The sequence below is a fragment of the Brassica oleracea genome, chromosome C1 (genome assembly GCF_000695525.1).
Source record: "Brassica oleracea var. oleracea cultivar TO1000 chromosome C1, BOL, whole genome shotgun sequence".
NCBI classification, from domain to species: domain Eukaryota; kingdom Viridiplantae; phylum Streptophyta; class Magnoliopsida; order Brassicales; family Brassicaceae; genus Brassica; species Brassica oleracea.
In genome coordinates this window covers 20,807,225-20,826,457 of record NC_027748.1, presented here as the reverse complement: position 1 = coordinate 20,826,457, position 19,233 = coordinate 20,807,225, and the positions used below count along the sequence as shown (strand labels likewise).

Below are 19,233 nucleotides of genomic sequence, written 5' to 3'. Positions count from 1 at the left end.
TTTCAAATTTGTTCAATACAGGGGGAGAATGAGAGACTGTGATTCAATAATGCAGGGGGAGCTGCGATCATGAGATGGTGGCTAGAAGAGCTTGTATTGACTCACTACGATCATGAGATGGTGGCTAGAAGAGCTTGAATTGACTCACTAAGAACAGCACTACATTAGCAAGACATTGTTCTGTGCGTACGACAGGCTCTGATCCTGTGCTATTGGCGACAGCGATATCTAGTTGATGTTAGGACAGCTGGTTCTAAGTTGAGTAGAGTGTCACATTCAGATAAAAAGGGGGAGAATGTAAGCTCAAGATTGTGAGCGTGTTCGAGCTGAGCTAAGAGTGTGTTACACATTGCAGTGATTGTGTAACACAGTATGACGAGTTTGTTACGAGTGATGACGTGTCACAAACTTATGGAAATAGAAGATATTGCTTGGACGTGAAGCAAAGAAGATCTTCTAGTTTGCAAGATTTTAGGAAATAGAATATTGTCTTTTTCGTGTCTACTTAATGAGATAATCTAAGAGAGTTTTAGGTTAAGCGTTAAGTGAGAAAAAGCTAGAACAAGAGGTTTGTTCTTGTCGGCTACAGAGATCAAGTAACAGGTGTTTAGCTTGGGTCTTTGTGATTTAGATTAGAAACTGGTCTGTCGCTAGTCGTGTGTGACTGAGCTTAAATCAGATTAAACAGATCTAGGAGATTGTTTAAAAGGTTTCTAATATACAAGAAAGTGTTCTTGAAATCTCTTGTGTGTGAGTTATAATTTGGGTGTCTCTGAACTTTCAACGATGATTATGCAACGATCCAGAACTATCTCAGTAAAGACTCTTCTTCTCGAACAAAGAAACTAAGGGCCAACACAAGCAAAGGAAGTAAATCTATTGTCCTTAGCATGGACGACCATGAAGAGATCACTGATGAGTTTAAAGGAGTCAAGGTTTGGTGGCAATCAAAGAAGCACCATACCGATAGCCGGTCTTTTTCCTATTTCCCTAAAACCGAGGAATCGAGATTCTACATCCTCAAGTTCCATGTACGTGACAGGCAAATAATTACAAACAGGTATCTTGATCATATTAGAAAAGAAGGGAAGAAGATGGAGGTAAAGAACAGAGAGAGTAAGCTTTATTTGAACAATCCAAGCCAGAACTGGTCTGGCTATAATCAGACGAAATGGAGCCATGTCACTTTCGAGCATCCCGGAACTTTTGATACTCTTGCTATGGAAAATGAGAAGAAAGAAGAGATCAAGAACGATCTTACGAAGTTTAGTAATAGCCAAGATTACTACAAGAGAATTGGGAAAGCTTGGAAAAGAGGGTATCTCTTGCACGGTCCACCGGGAACTGGAAAATCAACTATGGTAGCTGCAATGGCCAATTTCTTGGATTATGATGTCTATGATCTTGAATTGACAACGGTTAAGGATAACACAGAGCTTAGGAGGCTATTGATTGAGACTTCAGGGAAGTCAATAATTGTTATCGAAGATATTGATTGCTCTCTTGATCTAACTGGTCAGAGAAAGCAAAAGAAGTAGGAGGAGGAAGATGACGAAGATGAGATTAGCCCAATTGAGAAGCAAATGAAGAAAGAAAAAGGTGAGAATACAGGAAGCAAAGTGACATTATCAGGGTTATTGAATTTCATAGATGGGTTATGGTCAGCTTGTGGTGGTGAGAGGATCATTGTGTTCACTACTAATTTCATAGATAAATTAGATCCGGCTTTGATTCGTAAAGGAAGAATGGATAAGCATATAGAAATGTCGTATTGTGGGTTTGAAGCGTTTAAAGTGTTGGCAATGAACTATTTGTATGCTGAGGAAGAAGGTGAGTTGTTTCAATAGATTAAGAGGTTGCTTGAGGTAGAAAAAATCAAGATGACTCCAGCCAATGTTGGAGAGAATCTGTTGATGAAAACAGAACATGAAGCTAAAGAGACTTGTCTGAAGCGATTGATCGTAGCGTTGAAGGAGGAGAACGAAGAAGCAAAGAAGAGGGTTGAGGAAGAGGAGAAGAAGAAAGAAAAAGAGAAGGATATTAAGAGGAAGAGAAGAGATGATCAGAGGGAAAAGAAAGAAGACATATGAATTGCATATCCAGTGTTTATGGGGGTTGTCCACCTTCTAATATGCACAATTCTTACATCACATGTCTTAAATTATAGTTATATGTGTTTAAGTGATCCTTGATTAATAATAATCTTTCTACTTTCTGATTCATCATGTAATTAATCATATGGAAAGAAGTCCCTGATCAGCCCTAAACATCTTCACTTCCTTAGTTATCCCCTGTTTCACTATTTGTCTGTTTTGTTTCTTAAAGCTTGATGTTATTTACAGTTGTGATTTGATTGAAAACCTATGATGAGAAAATTTGTAGAGTACTTCTACAACTAGGAACATAATTATAGCTACATATAGCTGAATCATCTTAAAATATATTTGCTAGACCAAGAGGGCAATGAAGAAGTTATAGATGAATCATCTTAAGATAAATTATCGAATAATCCGGCTAGTTGGAACATTTCTCCTCATGATCTTTCCAGCCATTAAATGTCTGACTCGTTTCTTTTCTACCACCGGCAAACTCAGTTTTTCTGGATGGTAACAAATGTTGGCGTTTTACAATAATCGAGGTGATCATCTAATTTGTAGCATATGTTGAATCGAAGTGAATAGTGTGTTTTATGGCTGAAGTTACAAGCTTTTAGGAGATGGAAATGATTTAAGTAGAGGCACAAAATAAAGTTTATGAGGCTTAGGGATATAAGCTTACATGGTATATCTTATAGATTTCACTTGATATGTATATAGATCATGATTACATTTCATCTTAGAAAACCTTTGGGGTTGCTCTGAGCTCCAAGCTGCTGAGTTTTGTAAGGTTTCTTACTTTACCTCAATCACTTCACAAATATGAACTTTTTATGATGAGCAACAGATTTACATAGAAGAGGAATGTGGAAAGGTAGTTGTTGAGTCCCAGAAAACTGTTTACCTAGAGTTTTCCAAAGAAATCAGTTAGGTGTCTTCATTAAAGTTTTGGCTTCATCTAGACCTCGAGCTGCTTCAACGGAAGTGACTTACTAACAATGTCAATTTTTACTCTGCTGTTTTGAACAATCATAGAATCCATTTTCCATTGTAATTTCTGGATATGCATACTGACTTAGTTTACTAAACTGCTACAACCCAAAAGATGACCTTTAGTTATTTATAATGTGAGAAAATATAAGAGAAAAGTAAACATGGTTGACCAAAAAAAGAGAAAACTAAACATTAGTTCAAGCTTATTGCTCTGCAGATTTGATACCGTTGTCTACAGCTGTTTGAGTTATGGCTCTTTAACAAGTGTAGTGTATTGGTACAACAGTTATGATTGACACATTTTTTGTATGATTTTTCTGTTATGCAGTATATGTGACAAAGTAGTTGCTAGGTCCCCAAAACTGGGAGGAAAGCAGCAAGAGTGCAACACCTATATTCTCAATTGGCGGGAAGCTTAAGAGGGAAGTCACGAGGGGAGATAATAGTATTTGAATAATTTACATTGTATAATCATCTAAATCACTTGAAGTTAAGGGATGTGAGTGTTTATCTCCAGGCTCTTCTTTTCTCAAATTAGATTTTATGATTTGCTTTATGCTCTACACAGTTTAACATCTATTAGAGATAAAGTATCCCACATCGGGAATTCAATGGGACATTAACTAATATATTAAGGGTTAGGGCTAATCCACTAATCACCAATTGATTTTAAGTTGGAAGCTCATAATAAATCTGAATATAATATGGTACGACTCTGTGGGCTTCCAAGAGAAGAAGCCATGTCTTTGATTATACAATAGGTAAGATATCTGCCTTTTTCTTTTCTTCTTATGAACTAATCATAACGTAGGATTGGCAATTCAAACAAAAACCAACTTATTCAGTACTTACAGTTATTTGTTTGAACAGAATTTGAAAACAAAATATGTCTTTCCTTTTAGTCGCTAGATCCCTCAGGTAAACCACAAGGCAATTTTCTTTTGTTGTGAACAAATATCCTTACACAACACCTTCTGAAAATAAAGCAAAGAATATTCAAGCAACACCAAAGGATCAGAGAACCAGAATCAATCATTTATAATTCTATAATAAGTGTCGTTATCCCTTTTTCCTTTTTTGTTAAAGGGTCTTATATAACTTTTGTGTTGTTTTAAGAGTATTTTTTTAAAACAAATTATGTAAATAATCGTAACAAAATATAATTTAATATATTTTATTATTTTCTTAATTGCAAAGAGAAATACATAAAGCGGTTAATGTAAGGTATGAGCATTGATTTTTATTATAAAAATGCTAATAGTACTATCTTTCAAAAAAGCTAATACTAATGATTTTTTTGTATGAAATATAAAATATTATATAATGATATTATCAAATAATACACATAAACAATAATGTTATACAATTACATAATATATAACACCAAATTTAAAAGATATATTTAATATTTTTGTTATACAAATCAAATTTAAATATAGAGAATTTGCACTTCATATACAAGAGTAAATTGAATATTTGTAATCATGGAAAGTAGAATTGTTGGAAAAATTTAAGACCAAAATGCCCTTACTATTAGAACTAAAACATATCAAAACTTGTCAAATTAATTTAAATAAAATAAATAAATAAATTCAACTTAACATATTAGATACAATGTATCTACATAAATAACATATAATGCCCAAAATTAATCATTACTCTTTTGTTCTCTCTCTCCATATTCATTTGTATACCTAATATTTCATCTCATTCTTTTTTATCTACATGTTTAATCTACACAACTCAATGTTTAAAACACATATATGATATATGAACCAAAGTTTAAAACGGTAATATGATATATCAAATAAAAATGTTATGATAATATGATAATTAGCTAGCTAACGTAAGTTATTAATAGTTAAGTATCCATTGTAATATATGTTTTGACTTTATTGTTCATGCTTTTATTTTGAGTAGTTTTAACTTGCTAACAGTTTTGTTTTCATTTGCAGAAGGTGAAGTACATCTACTATATATTGTTGATCTTACAAATTATGCTTTGAATTAGATATAGTGATAACCGATCACTAATCGAAAAAACAACTAACAATATTGATTTCTGGATAACAAGTATATGTTACTTACCATATTGGATATAAAAATCTGATTAATGAAATGTATGTGTTATATCATTCAAATTTAAAGAAGTATTGACCGTCCAATAGATATGTTAACTAGATATTATTTCTATTATCCCTCTAAGAGATGTCGTGATTTATTGTTTAGGATTTACATTACTCTAGGATTAAGTTTTATAATTCAATATTTAAGGTTTATCGTTTGATATAGGGTTGAGGTTCACCCTTTGGAGAATTTTTTATCTTTGAGTTTATGCTTTAGTATATATCCTTCGGGTTTAATGTTTATCATATGGGTTTGGGTTTAGTGTTTATCTTTGGGTTTGGGGTTTTGTATATATCCTTTGGAGTATAATTTATCTTTAGGTTTAGGGTTTAGTGTTTATCTTTTGGGCTTAATGTTTATTATATGGGTTTGGGTTTATGTTTTATCCATTGAGTTTAGAGTTTAGAGTTTAGCTTTTGTATATATGGAAAATCGCAGAAGAAAACTTAGGATAAATTGTTGCATTATGAATTAACCGCCATTTACAACTAATATAAAAATTAGTCGTTCGTATAAAGTCTTATTCAGCTAACAACCATTTCAGTTGCATATTTTAGAGAGCTAATATTATGTTTAACTGTATTTTTATTTTCACACTATAAACCTTAAGCTCTAAACATTAAATCTAATGAATAAAATTAAATCCTAAACCCAAACTCATAACTCTAAACCTAAGAGATTACCCTAAACTCTAACCTAAAATCTTAAACCCAAAGGATAGATATTAAACCCAATGGTAAATCCAAACCCATAGGATAAACATTAAAATCTAAACCTCAAACCTAAAAGATAATCCTAAACCCAAATGTTAAACTCTAAAGCCTAAACCCAAATAATACTAGTTATTCGGATATCATTATTGTTAGTTGGTTTTTCTATCAGTGGACTGCTATAACTATAGACACTAAATCAAAGATTATACATGTAACACAATATTAATTTCCCAACATATAATTGAAAATGCATGTTAGCAGGTTAAAGATTTCTAAACCCAACTGCGTTACATGTATTATTCGCTTTGAGTGAACCAACAAACATCACATTATCTACTCAAACAATCTTTGGATTGAGATCTATAGTGATAACCGATCACTGATCGGAAAAACCCACTAACAATATTGATTTCCAGATAACAAGTATACATTACTTAACTTATTAGATATGAACAATGTGGTTAATGAAACATATGTCCAATATATATGTTAACTGGATGTTATTTCTTTTATCCCTCTAGCAATTGTCGTAATTTACTGTTTAGAATTTACATTCACTACAAGAAATTTGGGTTTTAATAGCAAAACAGTATAACGTTTTTTCGATTGTGCTATGGTTTACATACCTTTTACTTTTAGATAGCATTTGTGAAAATGCAAACGCTATCTTTAGTTGGTCCGATTTTAGTTCCGTAAACGTTTTTTCTAAACTTAGTATACATAGCACTTTCAGTTTTGAAACGCTATGCATAATTAAAGCAGAAAATAATTGATTTTCCCTTTCACCCTTGTTTCACTTTCCCACTCACTCTATTTTATTTGCCTCCAAAAACCTTAACACTAAACCTAAACCCTAAACTTTTAACACAACCCCTAAACTCTAAACAAAAACTTTAAATTCTAAAATTTTAACATTAAATCTTAAATTTAACTTCATATCTTAAATATAAACTACAAAATTAATATTTTCAAAAGTTAATCTCAAATCTTAAATCAATACTCCAAACCCTTAACCCTCAAACCCTATACTCAAAACTTTATTCTAAACTCCAAACTTTAAATCTAAATTCAAATCAAAACTTTTCTAAAATTTAATACACTACAATTTTTACCCACATTCTAGACTTAACTTATATATATATATATATTGTATTTTGCAAATCTTGAATTTTGGAGTTTAGGGTATGTTTAGGGTTAAGATCTAAATTTAAATCTAAAAAATTTCAAGTTTTTAGAACTATGTACATATCCACTTTAATTGAATTAAACCTAGAATTTTAATCAAACTTATAATAAACATTAAAATTAAAGAAAGATTAGAAGCAAAAAAAATATGTTGATGTACAACAACGTAGATATAGAACCAAAATACTACCCAAATAAACTTTACAGTCCAAAGAGAAAATAAAGTAAAACAACTAAAAGAAAAAATCCTATTGGTTAGTTCATAAGCACAAGGATTAAGCTTTTCACTGTCAGATGACGGGATCCTCATCCAATGGACCAAAATTAATCTTTTATTCAGTTCTGGATTTTCTTGAGCAAACAGATCTCATATCTTTCGACAGATTCTCTTACACAACTTCATCTCCTCATCTCTTCCTCCTTATGCTTTATTCACTACTAGCCCCCTCATTCTCTTTGCCAATCTCTGCTCCATTTCTCTCTATCCTCGCGAGATCTCTGCTTCATGACTCATCTCCTCTCCATTTGTCGATCTCTCTTTTCTCCATCTTCTTCTCTCTTATCAAGAATACTAGATCCAGAAGCAGAGGTTAAGCATCGATGTTTCTCACGATACTGACAAATATCATTCCGCCGCGAGACGCGGCTGAGGTGGTCGACGACTCCAACACTCGCGGTACTCTCTTCTCTTCTCTCTCTCTCTCTCTCTCTATGTTGAATCTGAATTTTTTTTGTTGGTTAAGGTGGTCGCGAGCAGAGATGGTCGCGCGATGTGTGAGGAATGGAAGATGAAGAAGACAACGAAGGGCATGGCTTGATGCGACGACGAAGGCCATGGAAGAACACGGCGACGGAGGTGGTGGTGCGACGGGTGAGGAATGGAAGATGAAGAATACAACGAAGGTGGTGGTGCGGCGACGTTTAGTTAGTAATTAGGTTAAAGCTTGGTTTAGCTTTTGGTTTAGTTGGTTTATTATTTAATTAGAGTTCTTTTTATATTTTTGTTATCCAATTTAATTATAAATCAATTTAAATAATAAAGCAATTTTAAATATATGAATTGATTTTAATTATGTTTTATTTTTAAATAATTAACTAAAAATATAATTATAAAATAAATAATTTTAATATAAATAATAACAAAAAGAGACGCTATTAAAAAATGTTTAATTGCATACAAAAAACGCTATGATATACGACAATAAGATAGCAGCACGAAAAACCACTATTTAATGTGCTTGACCTACTATGACGGACGATGATACAACGCTTCATAGACCGCTATCGTATCGTTAGATAAAGTTTTCCGTACGCTAAGAAAAGCCTTTTTTCTTGTAGTGATTACTCCAGGATTAGGTTTTACGATTTGATGTTTAAGAATTATCCTCTGGATATATGGTTAAGGTTCACCCTATGGAATGTATTTTATCTTTGAGTTTGGGGTTTAGTGTTTATTCTTTGAGTTTAATGTTTATCATATGGGTTTGGATTTGGAGTTTATCCTTTGAGTTTAATGTTTTATCATTTGGGTTTAGGGTTTATCATTTGGATTTAATATTTATCCTTTGTATATATGAAAAAACCGAGAAGAAGACATAAGATAACTTGTTTCATTATGAATTAACTGTCATTCATAACTAATATTAAGATTAGTTGTTCTTACAAAATTTTATCCAGCTAAAAAAATTTCAATTGAATGTCTGAGAGCTAATATTTTTTTTAATCAAGTTCTTACCTCTGCACTATAAACCTTAAGCCTTAAACGTTAAATCCAAAGAAGAAATAAATTGTAAACCCAAATTTTTAACTCTTAACTTATAGGATAAACTCTAACCTTAAATCCTAAACCAAAAAGATAAATATTAAGTCCAATGGTAAAATCTAACCCAAACCCATGGGATAAATGCTAAAAAAGAAACTTCAAACCTAAAGGATAACTCTGAACCTAAATGATAAACCTTAAAGTCTAAACCCAAATAATACGTGTCATCCAGAAATCATTATTGTTAGTTGATTTTTCTATGAGTGGTTGGGTATAATTATAGATTTCAAACCAAATATTATACATGTAACACAATATTAGCTCTCCAACATATAATTAAAATGGATGTTAGCCTGTTAAAGGTATCCAAACCCAACTATGTTACATGTATTATTTGCTTTAAATGAACCAACTAACATCACATTATCTACTCAAATAATCTTTGGGTTGAGATATATAGTAATAACCGACCAGTGATCGAAAAACCCAACTAACAATATTGATTTCCGGATAACAAGTATATATTACTTAACTTTTAAGATATATATACAATGTGATTAAGGAAACGTATGTGTTATATCATTAAAATTTAAAGCAGTATTGGCCGTCCAATATATATGTTAACTGAATATTATTTCTTTTATCTATCTAACGATTGTAGTGATTTATTGTTTAGTATTTACATTACTCAAAGATTATATTTTACAATTCGATGTTTAAGATATATCCTTTGGATATATGATTAATGTTCATCCTTTGTAGAAGATTTTATCTTTGGGTATAGGGTATATGGTTTAGTGTTTATCATTTGGGTTTAATGTTTATCATATGAGTTTGGATTTAGGGTTTATCCTTTGGGTTTAGAATTTATCATTTGAGTTTAGGATTTATCCTTTAGATATATGAAAAAACCCAGAAGAAGACTTATGATAACTTCTTGCATTATGAGTTAACTGCCATTGCAACTAATATTAAAATTAATTGTTCTTATAAAGTTTTATCCAGCTAACAACATTTCAGTTGCATGTTGGAGATCTAATATTATGTTTAACCGTATTCTTACCTCCACATTATAAACCTTAAGCCTTAAACTTTAAATCTAAAGAAGAAACATAAATCGTAAACCCAAACTCTTAACTTAAAACTCAGAGGATAAACCCTAAACTCTAACCTTAAATCCTAAATCCAAAGGATAAATATTAAGCCTAATAGTAAATTCTAAACCCAAAACGCACAGGATAAACACTAAAAACAAAACTTCAAACCTAAAAAGTAACCCTAAACCCAAATGATAAACCTTAAAGCCTAAACCCAAATAATAACAGTTATCCGGATATCATTATTATTAGTTGATTTTTCTATTACTGTTCGGATATAATTATAGATCTCAAACTAAAAATTATACATGTAACCCAATATTAGCTCTCCAACATAAATTGAAAATGGATGTTAGCCGGTTAAAGGTTTCTACACCTAACTGTGTTACATGTATTATTTACATTATCTACACCCAATTGTGAACCAACTAACATCACACTATTTACTCAAATAATCATTGGGTTGAGATCTATAGTGATAACCAATCACTAATCGAAAAATCCAACTAACAATATTGATTTACGGATAATAAGTATATATTACTTAACTTATTAGATATGAACAATGTGATTAATGAAAATTATGTGTTATATCATTCAAATTTAAAGCATTATTGACCATCTAATATATATGTTAACTAGATATTATTTCTTTTATCCATCTAACGATTGTCATGATTTATTGTTTAGGATTTACATTACTCTAATATTGGGTTTTACAAATATGACACTTATTTGGTAAAGATAAATGTGTAACACACGATGTAGCCTGCTATGAGATGCCTTAACCTTGAACGATATATAATAATTTCGATTCAGTTATGATTTTGTATTAGAATCGCTCATTTTTCGTCTTTAAATTAAAATTTAGAAAAATTTGAAACTTACATTTGAGAAAAAAAGAAGAGACAAAAAAAATTGTGAAAGAAGACAAGAAAAGGGAGAGAAAAAAAAATTAATATATTTTGTTTTTGAGCATAAACATGATATAATATATACACCAATTATATATTTCTTAAAAAATATTAAATAAATTATAATAGGCTGATAAGTTAACTTTAGTCCCTAGACATATCTTATCTATTTAGAGTAAATTAGTTCAACAAAAAAAGTTGTCTAAGTCATTTTACACCCACTTTTCTCAATTTTCAATGCAACTTTTCATCTTTATAAATATGAAATTTATTTGTGTATATTGAGATAATTATATATATATATATATATATAGTGAAAAAAAATTGTGCGGATAAAAATTTAGTTTACCTTTATTGTTCCTAACTCTAAACACACGAGTGCAATGCCTCCTTAGTCTTGTTCAAAAACTCGGGCGAGGAGCCGAGTAATCGTCCGAATAATCACTACATGGTAGATGGCTGCGGCGAATCAGACCTCAGCGGTAGCCGTATATTTTCAGCGTTTTAGCCGCGTAGAACGAGTTATAAGGAAGCAAGTCAGTGTAATTAACATCACGATTCAACGTTCTTAAGAAAAATCAACATAAAACTCACTTTTTCTTAATTTTCAAGTACAAAATCGAATGTTTCGTTGAGAATCTAGGGTAATCGGGTTAAAAACATCATAAAATCAGTGAAAACTGTTAAGAATCTTAAAAAAAAAAGTAAAGTGAAAAAAATTGGGGTTTTCGTTCGACAGAGTTGAGAGGAAGGAGATGATGGCAATATAGTAATTTTGCATTCACTTACAATTAAAAAAATATTACCTCTTTCTCGATTTGAAACCGTGAACCAATGAGTAAAAAAGAAACTCAAACCATTGGACTACAGTACTATCTCGGTATCTCTTTACATATAGTTATATTTAATACAGTTCACTAAAAACGGTGAAATTAAATAACACTCTAATCACCTAGAAATCCAGAATATTTCAGGCCATACTAATGACCAAACCACTAGCCTATAATATACGTATAAATTAAGTATTATACATATAAAATACAAAAAATTCCTCTACGAGTAATCTCTGATTTTTTTCTGCTTTTTCAATAAATCGCTAGGCCCGGATACGCTGCAAGCGTAGCGCCTAGCGAGTTTCCGAACAAGGGTCCTTTACACATGCACATAGCCACAAACTTGTCTCTCCGCAGTTTTGCATCTTGTCGGTGAACATGCATGCTGTTTCCATCTAAGAAAAACGTCACATTGTTTGTCTGTAAATACCAAAAGCAAAATGACGTGGAAAGAAACTTGGACACAAAATCCAAACACACTGTACATGCTTTTGCCGAAACCTCGGCATCTTCTCTCTGAAACCTTATCCTCGCTCTCTCTTTTCACGCCATGGCCGCCTTCTCCGTCAACGGCCAGCTTATCCCGGGCACCACAAGCTCTACTTCTATCTGTACCCGTCGGAAGCTCTTATCTCTCCCCTCTTCTCGCCTACCACGTATCTCCTCGCCGTCTCCTCGCGTCCCATCCATAAAATGCAGTAGTAGCCGAGATACAGAAGCCCCTCCAAAGGACCTCCTCCTTAAAAACCTAGCGAAATCTCTCGCCGTAGCCTCTGCCTCCTCCGCTGCGTCCTTCTTCCTTTTCCGAATCTCGAATCTTCCGTCGTCGTTTCTAAGCAGCGGCGAAGGAGGAGGAAGAGGAGGCAATGGAAATTTCGGCGGGGGAGGCGGCGGTGGAGACGGAGATGACGGTGGATTTTTGGGAAAATTGTTATCTCCAGCGCCTGCTGTTGCCGATGAGGAACAGTCACCGGATTGGGATTCTCACGGCTTACCGGCGAACATCGTAGTTCAATTAAACAAGCTAAGTGGGTTCAAGAAGTACAAGGTCTCCGACATTGTCTTCTTTGATCGGAGGAGACAATCCACGATCGGCACTGAGGACTCCTTCTTCGAGATGGTATCAATCCGGCCAGGTGGAGTCTACACCAAAGCTCAATTGCAGAAGGAGCTCGAAACCCTAGCTACCTGCGGTATGTTCGAGAAAGTCGACTTGGAAGGGAAGACCAAGCCCGACGGAACCTTAGGAGTCACTATCTCCTTCGCTGAGAGCACGTGGCAGTCCGCAGATAGGTTCAGGTGTATCAACGTGGGTCTAATGGTTCAGTCAAAGCCAATTGAGATGGATGCAGACATGACGGATAAAGAGAAGCTTGAGTATTACAGGAGCTTGGAGAAGGATTACAAGCGGAGGATGGATAGGGCAAGGCCGTGTTTGTTGCCTGCGCCTGTGTATGGTGAGGTGATGCAGATGTTGAGGGATCAAGGGAAAGTCAGTGCGAGGTTGTTGCAGAAGATTAGGGACCTTGTTCAGAAGTGGTACCAGGATGAAGGGTATGCTTGTGCTCAGGTTGTGAATTTCGGGAATTTGAACACTAAGGAGGTTGTCTGTGAAGTTGTGGAAGGAGACATCACTCAGTTGGTTATTCAGTTTCTAGACAAGCTTGGTAATGTCGTTGAAGGTAACACTCAAGTTCCTATCGTGCGCAGGGAGTTGCCGAAGCAGGTATCTGTCTCAACTCTCACGTGTAAAACTTTAAAGGCAATACGTTGTTTCAGTGTTAACTTGTCCTTTTGGGTTGAACAAAGCTTCCCATTTTGAGACATGTTATGGTTGATCTCATTTGTTATGTTAGTGTTGGTGATAGTATCTATGTTTTGTTGATAGCTTCGCCAAGGCTATGTTTTCAACATTGAAGCTGGGAGACAAGCTCTGAGGAACATCAACTCACTAGGATTGTTCTCTAACATTGAAGTGAATCCACGCCAAGATGAGAAAAACGAAGGGGGCATTATCGTTGAGATCAAACTGAAAGAGCTCGAACAGAAGTCAGCTGAAGTCAGTACTGAATGGAGTATAGTTCCTGGACCTGGAGGCACTCCCACTCTGGTATGAATCCTTCCTTACTGGAATAAGTACAGATTTGATTGGTTTTAATAAAAAATTGTAATTGATTTTACTTTGTTCTTGCTTATATGCATCAGGCTTCATTCCAGCCAGGTGGGTCTGTTACTTTCGAACATCGAAACATCCAGGGTCTTAACAGGTCTCTCATGGGGTCAGTGACCACTAGCAACTTCTTGAATCCTCAGGTACATTTTGGCATGCTTACATATTTGACTAATATCTACCTTAGCTTGTTTTCTTGACACCATATCTATCACTGCTTCTGCGTGCCTGCAGGATGATCTTTCGTTTAAGCTCGATTATGTACATCCATATCTGGACGGTGTTTACAATCCTCGTAACCGTACATTCAAAACGAGCTGCTTCAACAGCCGCAAACTTAGCCCTGTGTTCACTGGAGGACCAGGTGTTGACGAAGTACCACCAATTTGGGTTGATCGAGCTGGAGTGAAAGCTAACATAACTGAGGTAAGCTTGCCAATACTCTGTGGCGTAGTCCTCGTGTTCTGTCCTACAGAATATTGTAAATCAAACATATTCTTTCTTGCAGAACTTCACCCGTCAGAGCAAGTTTACATATGGGCTTGTGATGGAGGAGATAACAACTCGAGATGAAAGCAGCCACATCGCTGCAAATGGTCAGAGACTACTACCTAGTGGAGGAATCAGTGCTGATGGACCTCCGACAACTCTCAGCGGTACCGGTATTGACCGGATGGCCTTTCTACAAGCCAACATCACCCGTGACAACACCAAGTTTGTCAACGGGGCTGTTGTTGGAGAGAGGAACGTGTTCCAGGTAGATCAAGGATTGGGTATTGGAAGCAAATTCCCCTTCTTCAACCGTCACCAATTGACGTTGACAAGATTCATTCAGCTTCAGCAGGTGGAAGAAGGCGCTGGGAAGCCACCGCCACCGGTTCTAGTTCTTCATGGACACTATGGTGGTTATGTTGGCGATCTTCCAAGCTACGAAGCCTTTGTTCTTGGAGGTCCTTATTCTGTCCGTGGCTACAACATGGGGGAGCTCGGTGCGGCCAGAAACATCCTCGAGGTAAAACAGCAAACACCACGAAACTAAAACACTCGACAAAAACATAAGTCTCTGATTTTGTTTGTTTCATGGATTGCAGCTTGGTGCTGAGATTAGAGTACCTGTGAAGAACACGCATGTGTATGCATTTGCTGAGCATGGGAACGATTTGGGAAGCTCCAAGGACGTGAAAGGGAACCCAACAGCAGTGTATAGGAGAATGGGACAAGGTTCATCATACGGTGTAGGAGTGAAGTTAGGTCTGGTACGAGCTGAGTATGCTGTAGATCACAACAATGGAACTGGTGCTCTGTTTTTCCGGTTTGGAGAGAGGTATTAAGGTAACGAGAAGTAAGTTCGTGTAACTCACTTTAGGCTTTGCCATTTTTCTCTTTAAGGATTTGTTCAAGCCCTCGTGCATTTTTTTTTTCTTTCTTTTGTGGATTCTAAATCTTTTTTTTTTTTGGTTCCCTTTCAAATAATTGTTTAATGTTAAGAGTTTTACTTGTGTTGTTAAGTTATGCTGAGAAGTTTCTTCATCCTTTTACTTGCAAGTGAGGGAATACGTTGAGCTTCTTAATATTAATTTTTGAGAAGAAAATTTTATAATTTGATTATAAGTTTAATCCGCGCTTTACTTTTCTAGTAGTTGACAAATGAGAATCTATATGGGTAGTATATCACGTCTGCTTGGCTTTATCTTATAAAATTACCAGCAGGAGATGGTGGGTCATAGAATAGTAGGAGGCAACAAAATTTGATCAAGTGTCAATACAAACATCCACAAAGTCGGCTTCATGGCTAGCAAGGTTGACCACAAAAGAAACAAAGAATATCTTATTTGGAGATCTTTCAATTCGATTTGAGATGGTTGATGCGATCACTGGATTCATTGTCGGAAAGATGGGCGACTATCTCATCAAAGAAGCGTCGATGTTGATGACAGTCAAAGATGATCTTGAAGAGCTGAAGACGGAGTTGACTTGCATCCACTGTTATCTCAAGGATGTCGAAGCACGAGAGAGAGAAGATGAGGTCTCAAAAGAGTGGACTAAAATGGTTTTAGATATCGCTTATGATGTAGAAGATGTTTTGGACACTTATTTTCTAAAATTCAAAGAAAGATCACAGAGGTGAGGTTTGATGAGACTGGCCAACAAAATAGGCGAGAAAAAAGATGCGTACAATATAGGTGACGATATCAGATCCCTCAAGAGAAGAATTCTCGATATCACTCGTAAGCGTGAGACTTACGGCATAGGAAGATTCAAAGAGCTTGGAGGAGACATGGCAACAAGTTCGAGGGTGAGGCAGCTTTCGACCTGTTGATCAGGAAGAGCTTGTCGTTGGTTTTGAAGATGATTTTAAGCTTCTTTTGGCAAAGCTTCTTGATTATGAGGGTGATGGGGGGGCAAGCGATATATTATCTCGATATTTGGCATGGGAGGTCTCGGGAAGACTGCTCTTGCTAGGAAGCTCTACAACTTGGGGGATGTAAAGAGAAGATTTGAGTATCATCGCGCCTGGACCTATGTCTCTCAAGATTATAATACACGAGATATGCTTTTAAGAATCATAAGATCTCTAGGAGTTGCTTCTGGGGAAGAGCTTGAAAGGATCAAGATGTTTACAGAGGAGGAGGAGCTAGAAGCTTACCTTCATGATCTTCTAGACGGAAGAAGGTACTTGGTGGTGGTAGATGATATATGGAAGCAGGACGCGTGGGAGAGCCTTACCGTGCAATCATGGAGGAAGTAGAGTCATCATCACTACGTGCATCAAAGCTGTGGCTGAAGGCGTGGATGGGAGAGTCCATGTTCATAAGTTAAGGTTTTTGACGTTTGAAGAATGCTGGAAACCGTTTGATCTGAAAGCATTCATGAATATGCAATGGGTCGTCGATGAGGATCTGCATAGAATTGGCAAAGAAATGGTTCAAAAATGCGATGGTTTACCTCTTGCTATAGTCGTTCTTGCTGGGCTATTGTCTAAGAAGAGGCCAAACGAGTGGCATGAGGTGTGTGCCAGTGTCTGGCGATTCCTAAAGGATGACTCTATTCACATATCCACTATATTTGATTTTAGTTTCAACGAGCTGCATCATGAGTTGAGACTCTGCTTTCTTTATCTTTGCGTCTTCCCTGAGGACTATGAGATTGATGTGGAGAAATTAATACACTTACTTGTCGCTGAAGGGTTTATACAAGAGGATGGAGAAATGATGATGGAAGACGTGGCTCGGCATTACATGGAAGAGCTGATAGACAGAAGCTTAGTGGAAGCAGTGAGGAGAGCAAGAGGAAAAGTGGTGTTTTGTAGAATCCATGATCTTCTTAGAGACGTGGCTATCAAGAAAGCAAAAGAGATCAACTTTGTAAATGTTGTTTATAACGAGCATCATTCTTCAACTACTTGCAGAAGAGAAGTGGTCCACCATCTTATGGACAACAACTACTTGTGTGACAGACGTGTGAACAAACGGATGCGGTCCTTCTTGTTCATTGGAGAGCAGAAGAGAATGCTGGGAAGTTATGTTAAGACCACAAACTTGAAACTGAAGCTACTTAGAGTGCTTAATCTCGGAGGGCTTCTGTTTGATTGTGAAGGATACATCCCCTTTATGAGTTTACCAGATGTGATATGCGAGTTAATACACTTGAGGTATCTTGGTGTAGCTGATACTGGTCTTAGACATTTACCATCTTTGATCTCCAACTTGCAGTTTCTACAGACACTAGATGCATCAGGCAACCGGTTTGAGGGAATGACTGATCTACGTAAGCTCACGTCAGTAAGGCACCTCATGGGAAGATTACTAATAGGAGATGTGGTTAACCTTCAGACTTTAAGGTCTATCTGCTCCTATAGCTGGAGTAAACTACAACATAAGTCACTCAAAAACCTTCGAGACTTGGAGATATATGATTCCGGGTATGTAGAGCTGAGAAGAGTTCGTTTGGACTTAGAGTTACTTCTCTATACTGAAAAATCTTCGTGCCTTAACTCTGAGAGTACCGACCTTCAGAATATCATCGATTCATCAGAAGCAGTTGTGTTCTTTCCCAGTCTTGAGTCAGTAACATTTTCCGGAACAAATCTCGAGGAAGACCCAATGCCTGCTTTGCCCAGACTGGAAGATTGTGATTGCTCGGGAGTAAAGATGAGCATCAGTGCACAAGGTTTTGCTCGGCTGAGGAAGCTTGCATTGTTCAGGGTAGGATTAGATGCATTGTGGATAGAAGAAGCAGCCATGCCTAGTTTGGTCCATCTGAATCTGATCAACAGATTACGACCAAGAATGAAGCTGATGATTCCGGATCGATTCTTGGCACTTGTTCGAGGCTACTAGATTATAAGCTTATGATTCCATATCTAACTTTTAGGCCCTGCTACATAATTTCAAGAATGTGATGAGCTTTTGGAAGAAGAAAAAACTACTCATGGGGTTGAATCACTACCACGCACACACACGTCATGTCATCACACTAGGCTAGAATATCATGGTTTCTTCTTAAAAGAAAATGTAATTACAATAGCTTTTCTGAAGAAAAATTGCACTGTAACCATCAAATAATTGCTTAATGTTATTGTTCTGCTTGAGCTGTTTGAGTTGTGCTGAGAATCGGGAAAGAGTTTTCTTCTTTGAGATCCCCTAAACTTTTTGTTGTATTTTTTAAATATCAAAAATGTGAGCCAAAAGTTTGAGACGTATTTTATTTGACACAACATTTTTCTAATTGTCAAACATTTTTTTTTTTCTGGTAAACTTCTAATTGTCAAACTTTGGGGATTAAATACGACATTTCAGAATATATACGACTAGTTCCAACATATATTGCAAAACTGAAACTTTCACGAAAAATCGTAAGAAAGGTTGACATATGTGCATTTATATTGGTCTCACGTCTATTTAGGGCTGTTCAATATGGTAAAACCGAACCGAACCGAACCGAAATAGACAATATGGTTTGGTTTTGGTATATACGATATAAACCGAATGAATATAATTTTATAAAAACCGTAGGATTTCGATATGGTTTGGTATATAACCAATTAAACCGAATAAACCGAACAAAACCGATTAAAAGTAGAAACATGTAAATATGTATCTATTTTATAACAATACATGAAAATCTATTTGTTATATAAGTTAAATTTGTGTTAATAACTATTACCATAATGTTATAGTAATAAAGAACCTTATATAATTTGTAAAACACTTGAATACATCGCAATTCAGACATCTTATTTTCTAAGTCTTTTTTTTTTATCTTTTTGCTTTATTTTAGTATTCACTAAATTAATATGAAGATGATAAATTTGATGAAAAATAATTAATGGAAAATTTTCAC

The 19,233-nt window shown here is 35.3% G+C and overlaps 1 protein-coding gene and 2 pseudogenes across 1 annotated transcript; all 3 read left to right on the top strand.

Annotated features, from left to right (window-relative positions):
• Positions 1-779: 779 nt before the first annotated feature.
• Positions 780-2,090, top strand: LOC106334651 (annotated as a pseudogene).
• Positions 2,091-12,185: 10,095 nt separating this feature from the next.
• Positions 12,186-15,498, top strand: LOC106310509 (protein TOC75-3, chloroplastic). Its single transcript, XM_013747744.1, has 6 exons — positions 12,186-13,446; positions 13,609-13,830; positions 13,926-14,033; positions 14,125-14,316; positions 14,399-14,902; positions 14,982-15,498. The coding sequence occupies exons 1-6, from the start codon at positions 12,271-12,273 to the stop codon at positions 15,219-15,221; spliced, it is 2,442 nt and encodes an 813-aa protein (XP_013603198.1). The 5' UTR covers positions 12,186-12,270; the 3' UTR covers positions 15,222-15,498.
• Positions 15,495-18,572, top strand: LOC106310498 (annotated as a pseudogene).
• Positions 18,573-19,233: the final 661 nt, after the last annotated feature.